The 17,259-nt window shown below is 45.0% G+C and overlaps 2 protein-coding genes and 1 long non-coding RNA gene across 3 annotated transcripts; 2 read left to right on the top strand and 1 right to left on the bottom strand.

The window, feature by feature from the left end:
• Nucleotides 1-1,685: 1,685 nt before the first annotated feature.
• On the top strand, nucleotides 1,686-4,171 carry LOC144097504 (uncharacterized). Its single transcript, XM_077630215.1, has 5 exons — nucleotides 1,686-2,347; nucleotides 3,307-3,388; nucleotides 3,471-3,554; nucleotides 3,622-3,798; nucleotides 3,974-4,171. Exons 1-5 carry the CDS (start codon nucleotides 2,021-2,023, stop codon nucleotides 4,147-4,149), a joined length of 846 nt encoding a protein of 281 aa, XP_077486341.1. The 5' UTR covers nucleotides 1,686-2,020; the 3' UTR covers nucleotides 4,150-4,171.
• Nucleotides 4,172-4,811: 640 nt separating this feature from the next.
• LOC144097503 (uncharacterized) lies at nucleotides 4,812-7,653 on the top strand. Its single transcript, XM_077630213.1, has 4 exons — nucleotides 4,812-4,886; nucleotides 5,187-5,373; nucleotides 5,477-5,719; nucleotides 6,925-7,653. Exons 1-4 carry the CDS (start codon nucleotides 4,842-4,844, stop codon nucleotides 7,098-7,100), a joined length of 651 nt encoding a protein of 216 aa, XP_077486339.1. The 5' UTR covers nucleotides 4,812-4,841; the 3' UTR covers nucleotides 7,101-7,653.
• A 160-nt stretch (nucleotides 7,654-7,813) lies between these two features.
• Nucleotides 7,814-11,586, bottom strand: LOC144097502 (uncharacterized). Its single transcript, XR_013307035.1, has 4 exons — nucleotides 11,105-11,586; nucleotides 9,707-9,919; nucleotides 9,483-9,649; nucleotides 7,814-8,005 (listed from the first exon to the last, which is right to left on the bottom strand). It is a non-coding gene; the product is annotated as an uncharacterized LOC144097502 (long non-coding RNA).
• Nucleotides 11,587-17,259: the final 5,673 nt, after the last annotated feature.

Genomic DNA, 17,259 nt, shown 5'->3' with positions numbered 1-17,259 from the left:
AATGCAGCTGCCACCTGCCCACGGTGGCTTTGCACATGAGTCTTACAGGGCCTCGGAAATAGCAACCTAGCCCGCACAAGCCCAGTCGGGTGGCTTTGTTTAAAACTGCCACTTACCCGCGCAGTGGCGCATCGCTTCACCTCTGCACTACTCGTCGTTATCAATTAATCTAAATTAGAGAACGACCAATGCTGCATATATCAGCATACCTGCCGAACCTATGTTGAAGAGAGGACTGCATGCGCGGGAGGGATCTCCAACGGTGTCGCATTTTACTCTTGAGGGTAGGCAAGCGTTGCGTAATAGTGAACAAAAAAACAGAGCGAAGAAATAATAAACAGTGTGCGAAGTGGTGGCCTCATGACGCTAAAGGCGCCCGTAATTCTATCATGTCATATATGCTTAAGGCAAAGCTTAAGTGTTCCCTCAAATTTGTATACCGCTCAATAGGTAGACATACTATTACACAATGCACACATTCCGATTTACGAGAGCGCCATTGATTCGGTCTTTCCAGCTACGCAACGAGGCCGAAAACAGTGATGAGTCAACATGGGTATTTCCGACAAAACTAAGAGCCACTGAGCAGACAAGAGAAGGAAAATGAGCGGCTCGTTATGACAAATATAAGCTTGAAGCGAACAGTCATTAATTCTAAGGAAAGCTTCCGGAAATGCTTTTTTATCTGAATTTGAAACCTTGACCTATGGGAAGATAAGAGTAATCTCTTTATGGCTGAAAGATAGTTGATTTCACATTTATTTCCCCCTTGTAGTTTTCCACATTTATTTCCCAAGAGGGAAAACAAAAGAAAAATATTTCCCTGTGGTTTCCTTGGTTTTGGTGGCTGCTGTCTTCCTTTGAATAAAAAAACTAGCTTCTTAACATCAAAGCACCAGACAGCGTAAAGATCCCTTTCGCAGTTAATTGTGTTCATTTATTTTCTTTCACTTACGTCTGAAACCTCGAAAGACAACCTTCGCAAAAACCTTCTCAGCTAACAGCCTTGGTCATGGAGAGCCCAGTTCTCAAACATTCTTATTCGACCACAAAGTAACAGAACATGAAAGTCAGTTATACTGGATCAATGACAAGGAAAAGACAGAGTGCGGTTTAAATATCCAAATAAAGCAGTATAAATTATTAAAAAATAACCATGAAGCAATCAAAATTTTAAACGAAAATTAGCCTTCATTTTTCAAAAAGTAGAAACCACTTATTCAAAACTTGTCAATTATTTTCCTCCTACACTGCTCACGACCCCCTACTGAAACATCAGAGGTGATAGCTGGCCACTAATATCAGGCGCCGCTCACTGCAGAAAAAGCGTCGCTGGCCAAAACTAGGAAGCGAAACAATGAACCGGGAACAGCTGCTCAGAAAACACGCCCCGAAGTCTTAGTGTCACCACTAGCTCGGCCAGTTTTCCTACCATGAGAGAAGCTTGCCTGCCATGCTGTTCCAAGAACTCGGCTGGGGGCCCACGCTGCTCTGTACGGCTGCTTGACGCTGAGTGATAGGAAGAGGGGGTTAGAGTAAAGGAGGAAAAATGAATATCTGAGGTAGTAATGCCGTTATACAGTGGGCCGCACATGCAGTTTCTACGGCGTAATGCATTGTCGCGGGCGTACACTGCACACATTTTCTCACCATGCTTAAAGGGAGACTGAGGCGGTTTTCAAATCTGCTAACCTACTAGGCTTTTGAAGTATACTCATTGTTGACCATGTCTGTGAAGTTATTTTTTCAATTGTTGCAAAAGCACCGGCGCAATCACAGATTGAAATCACGCCGTTCAAATCTCCCGCGTCCCTAGAGAGCGCAGGAGAGGGAAACAGCGGAGAGGAGAACCGCCTCCTTGTCGGCCCGTGTGACGTCATTATGAGGAGTCGGAGACTCTCCCTAGTCGCCGGACTGTGCTTTCAGTGCGCGTTGTTCCTCGTGTTGGCTGCGCTGTGGACGTACTCACAAAGTGTTCCAGCCAAGTTTTGAGCACCCGACCCCGTGCAGGCGATCGAACATGAGGTACTGCTGTGCATTCGGGTGTACGAGCACCTACGGCCGCGACGATGTCGTCTTCCACACTTTCCCGAAAGATCAAAAGCTCGCAGCGCAGTGGGTCGTGGCTGTGAAGAGGAAGAATTTCAAGCCGACCAAAACAAGCGTACTTTGCTCGAAGCACTTTCGTGACAGCGACTACGCGCAGAGCTTGTCCCTAATGCGATCGCTAGGGATTTCTGTCAGAGGGGCAAGGCTGAACCATGACGCGGTTCCTTCAGTATTTTCGCACAAAAAAAGCATGTCGCCACCGCCAAGAAGTGCATTTGCTAAAAGAAGGAAACATGAGGTGAGTGCTTCTACTTCCGATTTTAAATTCATTACTTCGCGGAAATTCAGGTCTCATTTTTGTGTGGAGCGTGGCATGAAGCGTTGACTGTGATTCGCCCACGTGGAGAGCGATCCCGCGATGGTAGGTCACAGCTGCATGCGCCGCGCGCGGCTGTACTGGCGAGTTTCCTTTTCTCGCGCAAGGGGATATGCTATAGAGACCCCTGTGCTAAACGTTACTTAATTAATCAACTAAACACCGCTGGTGATTCTTCGCGTGCAGACGGGACAGGCAATTGAAGAAAGCCCACTGCTGTGCCTGACATGCTCGGGAAGCCCCTGCGGAGCAGTGGCGCTGCCAGGTTGGCCAGGTCTTGGGGCGCGCTGAGCGAGGTTTGGTCCGACGCGTCGAAGCAAACAAATGTCGAAGCTGTTCACATGCGGCGTCGTGATTTCCCACCCGTTGCTGCTTCGCCTTGAATCATTAGCTACGCAATCTGAAACGGAAATACTCGACAGAGCCTGGGCGAGCTGAAGCTTGGCTTTGAAACACAGGTGCGCGGCGTCGGACTTATTCTGGCAGCGGCGGGACGCAGAACGGACTAGAAGTTAATAGAGACATTTAGAATAGGGTGAAGCTGCCGATTAGGGTCACAGGGGAATAGCGAGGAGCCACAGCGCAGGCGCAGGACAATAGCACCACTCTGGTAACTGCCCTGCGAATGCGCACTGGCGCCTCGCTATTCCCCTATGACCCTAACCGCTAGCTTCACACTTTTTTTAAATCTGTCCAATTCCGATGTGGTTATGCAAATGCGATAAGTCGGCAGGCGTCATGCTATTCTTACGAGGTAAACATCCATTTCGATGATCACCTAACAGCCGAGAACGACATCACATACGCGGCTTTCTTGCTTTCATAGAAAAATTTTCAGTGAAGAGCAATTCAGTGGTCCAGTACACTTTTTATCCTTTCAGGTCCTTGCAGAACTGCTTGGAGAAGGATCAAGCGTGCAAACACTTGATCCAAAATTGGGCAGTTCCTCTGGTAACTCTACAGGTAATGACGCTACATTCAGTCTGAACATTTAGTTATGCATGGATCTCGTGTGCATCAAATCATGTCTCAGCCTCTGTTGCAGATGTCACAACAGAAGCTGCAGCAGATCTCTGTGCAATGCCACAAGAAAACTGTGCAATGCAACTAAGTATCCTCGCTCTTACTGGTAATGACCAATCTTGACCAAGCAGAGTAATACAAGGCATTACATGATAACCTGCTCATTATTTCAGATGCAGCACAGGATGTGCCGCCGGAGGTCAAACTGACAGAGTCTTGTGAGGGGGGAAGACACAAGTCTGTCCAAGCAACAGTGTGGCCATCAACACAAAGCAAAGCTGTACAGGCATGTGTGAAAAGAAGCACAGCATCACGCCACTCTCAGACAAAACCGCATACTGTATCTATTGGTATGTGCCTCCACAATCAGCATACATTTTCGATTCATGCATTTGTATAATATTGATGGGGAAGGGGGCAAAGCGCTATAGAGGTTTTCAATTGTACAAAAATTTCCGCATATTCTACATTGAATCCAGTGGTAACAACTACTAAATGCAGGTGCACATGTCGCATGACTTTTAGGCATTCAGGTTGGTAGTCCCATGATAGACGCAGCTACTCAAACGACCATGCCAATCCAGAGAGAGGCGATTGAAAATGAGAACACCACAGAAGACGAAGGTGGAGATGAGAACTACGATGATGAGGACTACAGCCCATGTGAAGAATTTGAAGAGAAGTATGTGATTTGTAAATAGTATGATAAACACCTGTTTACCCTTCTTTTACTCTGGTGCCATAAACATTCACTCCTAATTTTTTTCATGCGAGGTAGCGTGTTTAGGCCGTCCAGTGCAATTGAAAATTTGCCCATTCTCTTCCAGGCAGGGATGTGTTGGAAACTCCACAGATGACTCCGGCAACAAAATTTTTTTGGTACAGGAGAAGTACCTTTGGAAACTTTTCCAGCTGTGCACAGAATGCCTTGCTCCTCGGGCAGTCAGATTCGAGTGTGAAGGTACACTTCTAAAAGTCTATGGGGAGTGTGCATCGGGCCACTTGTTGTACTGGTGTAATCAGGACATCAAAAAACAGCAGCCGATGCTCAACGTGCAGCTTTGCGCAGCAGTTCTCTTCTCTGGAAGCAATCCAACAGCTACACTGAGAATGCTGGCTTCAATTGGTGTACCAGTTGTGAGCAACAGGACGTTTTTTACAATCCAGCGTTCATATCTGTGGCCTGCAATTGACAGGGTAAGGAGTCATGAAGAAGTTTCCAGCTTTTTTTGCATGATCAAGGTTCAATGCACACTGATTTTTTTTTTTTCAGGTTTGGAAAGAAGAGCAGAAAAGTCTGCTCCAAGAGCTGCAAGGCCAACAAGTCAACCTTGCTGGAGATGGACGATCTGATTCGCCAGGATTTAGTGCCAAATATGGCACGTATACTCTGATGGACGTTGAACGCCACAAAGTCTTGCATTTTGAAGTCGTGCAGGTGCGTTTCCACTGTGCTACAGCAACATTCTGTAAATGTTTATAGCTCACTAATGCTGCCAAATGAACTAACGCAACACTTAAATATGGTGACTTCTTTCTACAGCACATGCATTGCCATGGGTTTATCCTTGAATCCCCATCAGCATAGCACTACCATTGTTAGAAATACAAAGATGTATTCTCGTAAAAATACTTAAACACCTGGGAAGGAGAGACCTCAACACATGCAGTCTTTTTTTTTAACTGATAGACACGCAGCGCATCAAACTCAATATCCTTTGCCATTATCATTCCACAGTCCAATGATGCTGGCGGCAGCTGTCGCATGGAGTTGGAAGGCCTGAAACAAGGCCTTGCTTTTCTGGAGAGTGCGAACATCAAAGTAGCACTGCTGGTGACTGACCGTCATACACAGATCAAGTGCTTTCTCCGCAACAACAAAGCTGCAATCACCCACGAGTTTGACGTGTGGCACATGGCAAAAGGTATCTAGCAGCTGCTGCTTTACAGTGGCTGATAAAATGTTATTTTTAGCGTATTTATGGAATATATTACATTAGTTCTATTTTTTTCTAATATGCATTTTAGGTATCACCAAGAAGCTGCACACAGCTGCAAAACAAAATAGCTGCAAGGAACTTGCACCCTGGATCAAGTCTGTGTGCAACCACCTGTATTGGGCGGCAGCATCCAGCGAAGGCAAAGCACAACTCATTGTGCCTAAATGGTTGTCACTTCTCAACCACATAAGGGACATCCACACACACGACCAGGCATTGTTCCCCACGTGCTTGCATGGTGACATCGAACCAAAGCAGTGGCTCAGAGAAGGTATATTATTACATTTTGTAATGAAAATATGTGAAAGGCCCTAGCAAAGCATAATAAGGCACATCTAACTATGATATATAAAGTAATAATTTCCAATAAGAGAGGGTTTCAGGTACGGAGACACAATCTCTAGAGTACTATTCACTCTATGTTTACAGAAGGTAATCACTGACCTCAAATGAGAAGAACTGGCGATAAGAGTTAATGCAATTTGGTGATGACGTTGCCTTGCTAAAGAACTCGAAACTCCAGAAGAGTGGCGGATCGGGCTAGCTGGTGCACGTTTGTCATTTTTCGAAATTGCTAAAACAACATAGACAAAAAGGAACAGACGGGGATGAGTGCTTGTCCATGTCTGTTCCTTCTTTGTCCGTTTTGTTTTAGCGCTTTCGAAAAATGATTTCTGAACAAACTGCAAAGCATGATCGATGACCTCGGCGGGCAAAGCAGAACAGTGGGTCTAAAAACTTTATGCAGAGAACTTAAGCAATGTCCAAGTCTCTGAAGCGAGCAGTGGTTTGTGATAGGCAGTAAAACTTTAAAAGCGCGAAGGGAAGAGATCTTATTAGTGTGTAATGACCGCACATCCAGACCATGAGAGTGAAAGAAATAGGATAATAAGAATAAGGAGCAGTGCATTTGGCAGGTATGCTGAAATCATGAATGGTAATTTACCAGTATCCCTCAAGAGCAAATTGTACAAAAGCTGTATCTTACCAGTACTCACTATTATGGTGCAGAAACAAAATTAGCAAAAAAGGTTGAACTTAGATTGAGTACAATGCTGCAAGCTGTGGAAAGTGAAAAGTGCAACGTTACGATATGAACGAGTTAATGACATCCTAGCAAAAATCAAGAGGAAATGGCAGGGAATGGAATGGAGGGCTGGACAACCTATCGTTGTTGAGTGTAATAGACGGGATTCCAAAATTTTGAGCAACCTGTGCGGTGCAGCAGGATTTACATGAAAAGCTTCATGAGCTAGTTAAATAATGGCTGTTTAAATTTCTTCCATACCATTTATTACAGTGCAACTCAAATGCCAATGTTTATTAAAACTATCGAAACTTATAAGTGGCTCATTACTGAACAGAAGTTTATTTACAGGTGCACTGAAATATTTTTTAACTGGTTGATGCAGGAGCATACAGCAAGCCGCACGCTTAGAGCTATACAAAGAGATGATAATAGCCGTTTCCTTTTAGAATCAGAAGCTTTCCAGAAGCTAGAAGACATTGCAAAGTCTAAGGCCCTTCTGCAAGACATGCCACGGCTATCCACCAGACATCAAACATATGGATTAGAGGCTTTTCATAGCCTTCTAGTCCATTTTACACCGAAGACCTACCATTATTCGTATTCAGGAATGAGGGCCAGGTAAGCTGTTGTCTTCTATACTCTATTTTCACAGTGAGAAACCATCGATATCACAAAACAATTGTGTTAAACAAAACAAATGTTAAACGCATCTATAGAAAAGTGAAAGGCATGTAGGCACGTGCCAGAACTATATGAAAAGGTGCCCATCTTAAATTACACTTACTGAAATTGTCAATAGCTGCATCATTTCTTACGTCGTCTAAACAGAAATTAAAAACAGAGTCGAGCGAATCGGAAGGGATTTTACGTGCCGACACTTTGTGAGCATTTAGTTTTGGCTGTGTTTACCATACAAGAACTGCATTTTCATTTTCAATTTGCCCAGCAACTGAGGCGATGCATTGTTCTGTTCGCTCTTCAAAAGTAGTTCTTTGCTTCTTCAGTATTTTCATCATGCGTGCTCATGGTGCTTTTAAGCACTAATTGCTAACATGGTGCTGTGCTTAACATCCATCAGTGACCTTCTTTTGTTGCATGATCTTTACGGTTGGACTTTTTATATATGTTACACGTTTACACGTTTTCACACGGTCCTGTGCAACTTTTTCAGGACCCAACTTGCTGCACTTCACTACAATGAGAACAGTGGACGTGGTCAGGCACGCACAAAGGATGGCACACTTCGATGGTGCGTGCGTTACCCAAAGGCAGCAGGTGGTGACCCAACAGCTTGTCCATTAAAGGAGCCACCCACTCATGGTAAGCTTGCACCACCTAGTTTATTTGGTCATGAAGAAAGTGAATATTGCACAATCTACAAGATGAAATGCTCACACAGGCTACGTCAAATGCCTCCTCGACAAGGTTGTGGCCATGGCTGAGAGCACGCAGCCCCAGGAGAGGAAAACTGCCCCAGAATCTCGCCCACCACTCAGCAGCAGTTTTCCAAAGGTCCCAAAGGAGAAGCTGGTCGAGAAAAGAAAGTCAAGATTCAATAGGCAATGATCAGCCTCTCATGATCTGCAGAGAAAATGCTGGTAAGTAGTATGGGGGTTTACCACATGTCCCAAATCCGAACGTGGGTTGAGCAGCCAAAGCCCTTGATAGCCATTGTGACAGGTAAAAATGTACAGCAAAGGATGTGATGACATGCACCGTGTAGTTTAATTAGGGAGTACTAGTTACTAAAATGTTTAGTTTGTAAAAAAAATGAAAAACAGATATCACTAAACACAAGAAGGCAGAGTAGGCGAAATCATGCAGCCACTAAAAAGTACGTATACCACTTTGCACTATATGCTGGGGATTGCATAGATTACAAGGAAAAAGAATGCAACCTTGACAACCACTTTAAGGCCTCTATTCTTTCCTTCGTGGCATTTTTTTGCTCCCTTAGCTGTTTTCCTTTTATTGTTTTATTGCCATTGTTCATTTAGATTCTGTTGCATTTTTTTTTGAAAAAGGGGGGTCTGTTCTTGCATTCTTTTCAACTCAGTATGGTTACTAACCCGCTTCTCTCCTACCTGTAGGTGACAGCCTCCATGGCTAGACAAGAGCTGTTTGAAGACTAAGCGCGCCACCTTCCCACCCTCTTCGCTCCACACCCCACCGTAACCCCAGTCCATCCTCCTTAGAGTGAAGGGCCTATATAACCCCTGCCAATGATGACCGCACTTGACCTGACAAAGACAAGTCCTCTTGTTGGAACGCTGGTCGCTGGACTGAGGCTCTCTCTTCACTTTATTTTTTTAAGATTTCAATCTGCTGTACTTCATATCTGCCATTATGAAAGAGGAACCAATGCACTACTGCCACATATTTAGCAGCCATTGCTGTCTTCCAAAAAATATTAGTAGCGACAGACTGTGGTGAACACACCATAAACTATAAGACAGTATCTGCATGATCCTAAAAGCTTTATCCTTCTGCATTTCTCGACAATTTGTAGGTTAGCATAAAAAGACTTGAAGTCCAACGGTCTCACCGAACGGTTTAACCGGACATTTGTTGACATGCTCACCATGTATATCAGTCCTGACCATTCCAACTGGGACCTTGTCCTTCCTTTCGTCACCTACGCATATAATACTGCCATCCAGTCCACCACCAGATATTCTCCATTCTTTTCTTTTATTACTATTTCAAATGGAGTGAAATTGTAATTTCATTCCCATGCTCCTCATTCTGTAGCATGGTCTCTACCGCCCACTTGATTCGCATTCTTACTGGCGAGATGTATGCTGACTTGCAGAAGCTTCGCAAATAAATTACTTTTTTGAAAGCATCTGTGTGTTTTTATCTCTGGTTTTGCCAACCATGAATGAAAATTTATTTCATGAATGTTCTAGGCATTTGCACAAACTCTGGAAGGAGGTACAAATAACTGCAAATTAGAGGAATGACTTGTGTGCTTAGCTATTTAGGCTTTATAATGTGTACTTACCTCAGCAAGTATAAGGGTGCTTGAATCCTGTATAACTGCCATCAGCAGAAAGATATTTTTTTCTTACAGCACTGAGCACGCAGCTCGGCAGGATTTCTCTCTTGTGCCTGCCCAGTCTTTTCCACACAAGGTAGACAAATTGTCGATATGCAGCATACCTCATCCTCCTAAAATAAAGAATGCATGTCAATAAAACTGACCCAGCTACCACATGTGCTCCTCACTTGTTCACAGAGCCCCTGTCGTTTCTTGATGCCCTGGATTCCTGCCGTGCCAGTGCAACTTCAAGGACTGCTTTGTTGAGGCATACATCTTTGAATTTTTTTGTTGTTGTGATGCACCGCGCCCGCTTCTGCTTTCCAGTAATTTCGGGGACCTCTTGACAACATAGGCAGTCTTCTTTTTCAGTCATTACTGCGCAGTGTTTGCAGGAACACCTGAAGAGGAAGGTAAAACGCTTCGGTAATGCTTCAGTGCCAAGCCTGTAGGCAAGAAGTCTAAAATCGTACTATGCATTAGTAAAGTTTGCCGGTGGTTTTCAAAACTGAATGCACCGCATGAAGGCTTCTCGATGATATGACTTGCATGCGAAGCGATTTAGTGAGAAACGAAGAACTTTTATACAGGCTATTTACAAATGGGTACAAGAGTCAGTATACGGCCACAACTGCCCGCGGCCGACTTAGTCTATCGCCTGCACAGAGGCGAGGGACACCGCGTCCCAACAGTCGAACTGGCGCGCCTTGCACCAGCTCTCAAGCGGTCGCTGCCTCCGCGCTCGGCCAGACCGAGCGCCTGCCTGCTAGGAGTAGCTAGAGACAACCTGCCACGAGCGCAGCCCCCTTCGCCGGTCCACCCTCAAGATGTCCGCGCCCCTTTTCACGCGTAAAAATAAATTGCTAACTGCAGCTCGTCAGTTTGAACGAGTCGGAAAGCTCAAAACTGATGTCAACGTCTTTCCCTTATACGAGAATTCCTCCCCAGGCGGCTGCACCGTCCCTCGCCCAGGGGACGGGCCCAAGGTCGAGGCCGGCAGAGAGCCCCGCCGTCTGGGGTGGCGAGGGAAGCCGCAAGCGCGAACGGGGAGATAGACCTAAGTGCATGGAAGCTCAAACTGGTCCTCCCCTTCTAACGACGTGCAGCAAAGCAAAATAAAACAGGACGCGCAGCATAGGTCACTGCCCCGTCGCGGAGTGTTCGCAACAGATGGGCCAAAAAGATGCGCCAGCGCGCCGAAACCTACAGCATTACTCTGAAGATATGAAAAACAAACGTGCACATGCTGAATAATTTGCGTATACTGGAAGAATGCATGTTAAAAACGTACTGTCGCACGCCGATCAGGCTATCGTACAGCACGCGCAAATACTGCGGTAGCAGCCTGTTCCTTGAATTTATTTGTCGATAAATTGCATTTACAACCGGGATAATGTGTTCTGCCAGCGCGCTCAAACACTGACCGTGTTCTATACCTACACTACACCTGCGTATTCCTCGCGACCAAATGCAATAAAGAAATGCCGCACTGAGCCACTCGCGCTGTAGGGCCTCGTCAGCAGCAACGCCGCATCAACAAACAGCATCTATATGCGCGGGAACCGATTAGCAATCGAGATACTTACCAGTTCACATTTCCCACGCGTAAAAATGCCTCGTCGCTTTCGCTGGCGGCCAACGACGAACTGTCGCTCGACGGGGGCGCAGTAGAACTCCCTTGCGGGGATGCGTCAGGCTCAAAAAGGTAAGGGGAAGTACCGAGCTGAACTGTGGAATGAAAGCCTTCCATAAGGATAACCCCGATGTTCACGTGAGAGCCAAAAGTGTCTTGTAATCGCTTATACAACACCGCGAAGAGCTGCAATCGGCACGCAACGCAGCCTACGCAGCACTGCAGCCATATCGGCCGCTTCGCCGGTCCTCGAAGTGTCGTCACGTCTTCTTGGCCAATCAGAGGCGGCGGCGCGACCCGCGATGTGCCCCGAGGCGCCGGCTGCGTATTTCTGCTAAAAACGACAACTAGCGCTTGTTTTTACCAAATTTCAGTTCTCTATTCGAGTTCGCAGCATCAAAAACTGTAAGGTGCCGCCGCAAGCCCGATTTTTGCAAAAAGTGCTTCAGTCTCCCTTTAACCCAGAGCCGGCATCATGCAGCAACTCTGTTTAAGCTATTTATTCGCACCGGACTTGACTGACTTTCGCCCAAGAGCGTGACACCTTGTTTTCGACCGAATCTTAACCCGCCGATTTGCTGTGGTGGATTTTTTCTGCAATTCCTTAAAAATGTCCGGGATACCTATGACCTAAAATGGACCATTACCGTGGTTTGACAAGGATATAAACGGCCACAGAAAAAAAAGAAGAAATGTTTTTGAACAGTTAAACACTTAATGCTTTTGCATGGATGATGTGCTACTCCACAGAGCGAAACGCTCAGTCAATATAAGGCAAATCCAATCATTCTTTCTTGACATGAGACTTCCCATCTATCTTTTCAGGCATGCTCTCACCAATTGCGAGACTTAACACCCACGCATTCCAGCATTCACAATAAACGCTGAACAAAGTAAGCCTTTTCCACACATCGGTGCTGGCCGTGTTCATAATGGCTTCTTTTGTTCAGTTTTCACGGGAAAACCAAATAGCAAATTTCGGACCTCTCCCCTCCCGTTCCGGCAGTTCAACGAGACATTTGGTGACGCTAATCATATCGTGAAAATATAATTTGCTAATTGAAACCTGTCTCTGTGTCTGATCTTGAAGACTTGAAATTTGGGGATAAAAAAAAACTACGAAGATCAATACAAGTGTCATTTTATGTTGCCTCTTTCAACCATGTTCGTCCGCTGGCATGATTCTACAACACTGGAGCATAGGAAATGTAATTACCGTCCATAGAAAAAGGTCCCTCATTTTCGTGTCAAACTATCAACCCGATTTACTCACGAGTCTCTCCTCTAAAGTAATGGAGCATGTTTTTATTCGCATGCCGTTGAATTATTTGTTTGAGTTTAATTTTCCATTCTAACTTTCATGGGTTCTCACAAAGGCTTTCCTGTGGCACCAAAAATGACTTTTTTTACTAGCCCTAAGACACAGCTGACGCTTTGTATTGCTGAACATTACATCGTCCTTAGGCAGTACTTCCAACGGCTGGCGCACATTACACGGAAGGCCAGAGCGTTGGGGGGGAGGGGGGGGGGGGTTATTTATTTCCACCTTATCCTCTTTCGTCGTGCATTAGTTTTAGGACTTGATCCGCAGCGTTTTTGCCGCTTTGCTATTGAGCAGTACCCGATGATAGTTTTGGTAGCTACCTCGATGAAAAGAAACGCGAACAAACCAGCGCCAACACGCCCCGCTGTTGGAATTTATTTTCATCGCCCTTTAACTTGGGTGGTACTAAAAAGACGTTAGAGTCGCCCTAGAATGCATAAAAGACGAGTCTATGGTCTTTTCGCTATCACCGAAGTGAAAGCGCGGTGAAAAAAAAATTGAAACAGCGGAGCTTGTTGGCGCCGGATTGTTCGCGTTCCTTTCCATCGAGGTAGTACGCATCAGAGTTACCAGGGCTCTTAACTTTTCATCACAGCTTCAGTTCGCCTCTTTGAGTAATTGCTGTTATGCAAGCTAATGACACAGCCAATGAAAAATTAAAGAAATCAGTGGCCGGTAGCAACAAGAACCTGTTATGTAATCGCTCAGCTCCAAGCTTACTTTTTAGTGCTTAAAATCTGCCTTTTCAGGAACCATAGTTCTGACAAAAGTGTAGTGACACTGCTGCAAGCCTCCAATAGATAGCCCCAAACTTCGTCTGGCCTGAATTAGTTTTTAGTGACGAGGATTATCAGCGCTGAGTCAGATTTCACTACATCTAAATCCAATCTACCACTCCAAAATAATGCACGAAAGCTTTACAGCCCTATATGACCTAGAAACTGCGTGAGAGAGACCTCTACCATAATCAGTAGTGTGCATAGCACGCAGCCGAATTCAAACCACTTAAGTCTGCGAGTCGGGCTAGTTAGGGAACAAGTGCAGTTTTCACTGGCTTGTCTTCGCAGCTTCGGCCGGCTGTGTTCCGATAGCTAAGACACCATTTTTACCCATCTGTTAAGCTACTTTAAAAATAAACCACCTTAACGCATTCTCATAATAAAACACCCTTTTCTTTCCTAAAAATGGCTGTTCGTGCTGTCAGAAATCTGCTAGAGAAATTGAGAAAGGCGCTGAAAACCAAACTAACTTAAACAGTCTCGCAAAGCAACATCGGTTCACAGCCGGTAGCGAGACGCTGGAAGTGGTAAGGGAATACGTCTACTTCGGGCAGGCAGTTGATACTGATCCGGATCATGAAAGGGAAAAACTACAATAATAAGAATAAGGCGCAGCGCATATGTCAGGGTCTCTCAGATCATAAACAACAGTTTACCGATATCCCTGAAGAGAGAAGTATACAACAGTTGTACCTTATCGGTACTCACCTATGGAGCAGAAACGAGGAGGCTAAAGAAAAGTCCTCAGCTTAAGTTAAATACAACGCAGCGAGCTATTGAAAGAAAAATGACAGGTGTAACGTTAAGAGACCGAAAGAGGGCAGAGTGGGGGAGGGAGCAAGCGCGGGTTAACATCATCCTAGTCGAAATCAAGAGGAAGAAATGGGTCTCGGCAGGGCATGTAACGCGAAGGCAAGAGGTCGTTAAGGGTAACGGAGGGGACTCCAGGAGAAGGCAAGCAGAGGTGGCCGATGAGATATATATATTTGCGGGGATAACATGGCGGCAGCCGGAAAAGAACAGGGTTAATTGGAGAGAAATGGGAGAGGCCTTTGCCCTGCAGTGGGCGCAGCCAGACTGATGATGATATTGTTAGTGCCGATGCTATCATAAGCCTGCCTACGTCCACTGCAGGATAAGGGGCTCTCTAATGTATCTCCAATTAACCCTGTTCTTTGACAGTTCTCGCCATTTTATCCCCTGAAATATATTTATCTCATCGGCCAACCTAACCTTCCGCCACCCCCTGCTACGCTTGCCTTCTCTTGGAATCCCCTCCGTTACTCTTACCGACCAGCGCTTATCTTGCCTTCACGGTACATGCTCTGCCCATGCCCATTTCTTCCTGTTGATTTCGACTAGGATGACATTAATCCGCGTTTGTTCTCCTATCCACTCTGCCCTCTTCCTGTCCCTACGCTACGCCTATCATTTTTCTTTCTATCATTTGCTATCATTTTAGCTTGTGGGTAACGTTTGCGTCAGCAGACCTCCTCTTGCCTTATCAGGAAAAGAACGACGGTACTTGGCAAAATGAGCGAAACGCGATTAGCAATATTTTGCGCACTGTATGTGTTTGCCTCCTTTCGCGCATCAAGCCATGCGTATGTATGCATGTAAATTTTATGAATAAACAGTTGAAAGTCAGCGCTGTGTGTGTACCCCTTCTATCTGTGTCAGCTTCTTTTGCGCTGTTTGAAGAAACCACATTCACGCCAGATCTGCGACTAATTCTGTTCGGGCGATGAGAAACGTTATGAATATACGATATTGCCGCTTATTCCTTCCTTTCTTTTCATTTAGCACGTTTGAAGCTTAGGCTCAGCCCACCTCAACTGCTTTCTTATTTTTCAAGAGCACCGACCATTGTGCTAGTTGGTGCATTGCAGTCATGTTCAAGCGCAAAAAACACGGACAACTAAAGGACTGGACAACACGAACGCTTACTTCCAACTAAAGATTTATTGGAAAACAAGCACATTAAATACATCTTGCTGCATGACGTCAAACTGACAGCACTGCCGACAAGTGGCCGCAAACAAAAACATTGTTTATCTTTTTAGTCAGTGAGACAGATGCTGCACTGGTGCAGGATGTAACCGCTTTTTTAATCAAATCTGCCTCTCTTATCTCTCTAACACCCTGACATCTATGCTTGCCAATATCTTGCATGCGCTGAAGAAAGGTTTGCATGGTTTCTTATTCCTTTCAGCGCAGGGATGACAATGTTCAGAAGGATTACCATCTCTATAATCGAATACCTTCCACCTGTGCTCCAGCAACCTTTCATGCAGACGTCGGCCAGGTTGACCGATGTACTTAGCGCCACACTACAGAGGAATTTCCTATACTGCTTCAGAAGCACATTCTACAAAAGGATCCCGATGCTTGATACCGCGTAGCTCGTTTGGCTTTTGGAAATGATTGGTCATTTTTACTAGTTTCTTCCAGCTTCTCGGGCACCGAGAGCACTACTCTGACGTCAGTGCGTTTAGCAACCTTCAGGCGATGTGAGGTGCTGTGCAAGTACGGAATGGCTACTATCCTATTTCCATTTGCTTCGCTCTGATTCTTGTTCTATTGCTTTGCCGTTTTTAACATACCTTCAGATACAGATACAATAAGGCAGATCAAGTATCCAGCTGAATGGAGACGCGTCACCTGATTCTTGAAACTATGGCTCATTGAATGGCAGCACGACTTTTTTAGTGCATTACTTAGACATTGCTTAGCGATTGCTCTCTTAACAAGTTGAGAATGAAATGAATGAAACGGTAAGACAGGTTTGTTAGCCCTTGGATGGTACTCCCAACACGTAGATTTCTCAGTGAAAATTACCTTCAAATATAAAAACTGTAAAACACCATCTCTTGGAATTTCATGCGTCAGTTATAAAAGGATTAAAACACTCCAAAAAGGGCCGAAAGCTCGTTGACAGAATGCGGAAAATCCTTGCACCCTTGTAGTAAAATTTAAAAATCATCAACGTATCTAAATACAGTCACAAACGGTGAACTTGGACCCAAGTTCACCGTTGAGCCAAAGCTGAGTGGCCGGGAACAGTTGTCCCTTGTTTCACGGTATGCTGATAGAGTGAAGCCGAAAGGTGCATCTGGGAGGGGGTTTACGTGCTGAGCCGCGCAAGGGGTGTAATTCCACGTATTTCGATAAGTCGTTTGGCTTTACATTTGAGAAAAGATAATCTTTCCGTTCTTCCTTCAGATAAAGAAGGCGGGTTTGTTGTGCTAACAAGAGATCAGCTTGGAAAGAAGGCCATGCAAGTGATACCGTCAGTCCTGCATAAGGCACAAGCGGTATTTGCGAAAAAACTACGATCGGCTGGCAAAGCCCTGTGCCACAAACTCAACCTTGAAAGATTGGCGAAAAACATCGAAAAAATAATGCTGCTATTTTGCTGGTCATGTTCACCGCTAAAACCCATAAAGTGGAGTGTCCCCTAAGGGTGTTGTATCAGAAAATGGCACGTGGCAAAAATCTGTCACACTCTTCCTGCAAAGGAAACTATAGTATATATATTTTATCGATTGACGATCCCTTTCATATTCGAAGTTCCGAAAAAGTTTTGGAGTTCTAGGAGAAGAATCACGACAAAGGTCTTCTGGCCTGCTCTTTTGACATAAAGGATTTATACTACTCCTTGCCACAAGAAAAACTCCTCAGATGTGTGCAAGAGTTCATTGACTGTTTTGGGTCAACAGCTTTTCAGAATGCAGCTGGTTTGTCCGTAGAAAGTTTTCTGGAATTGCTTTCATTTTATCTCAGATCAACTTACATTGAATGGAATGACCAAGTTTTCATGCAAAAGCAAGGGGTTTGTATAGGCTCTTGTATTGCCCCTGTTCTTAGTGACAGTTTTAGCCCATTGTGACAGTCATTTCGGACCGCCGGAAGGTTTTTAACAATGTGACTGTTTTTAGATACGTTGATGATATTTTAATTTTTCTACAAGGGTGCATGGATTTTTCGGCCACTGTCAATTAGCTT

Source organism: Amblyomma americanum, chromosome 7, assembly GCF_052857255.1.
Source record: "Amblyomma americanum isolate KBUSLIRL-KWMA chromosome 7, ASM5285725v1, whole genome shotgun sequence".
NCBI lineage: Eukaryota > Metazoa > Arthropoda > Arachnida > Ixodida > Ixodidae > Amblyomma > Amblyomma americanum.
The sequence above is the reverse complement of the archived record's forward strand: the minus strand, read 5'-3'. Positions and strand labels throughout refer to the sequence as shown.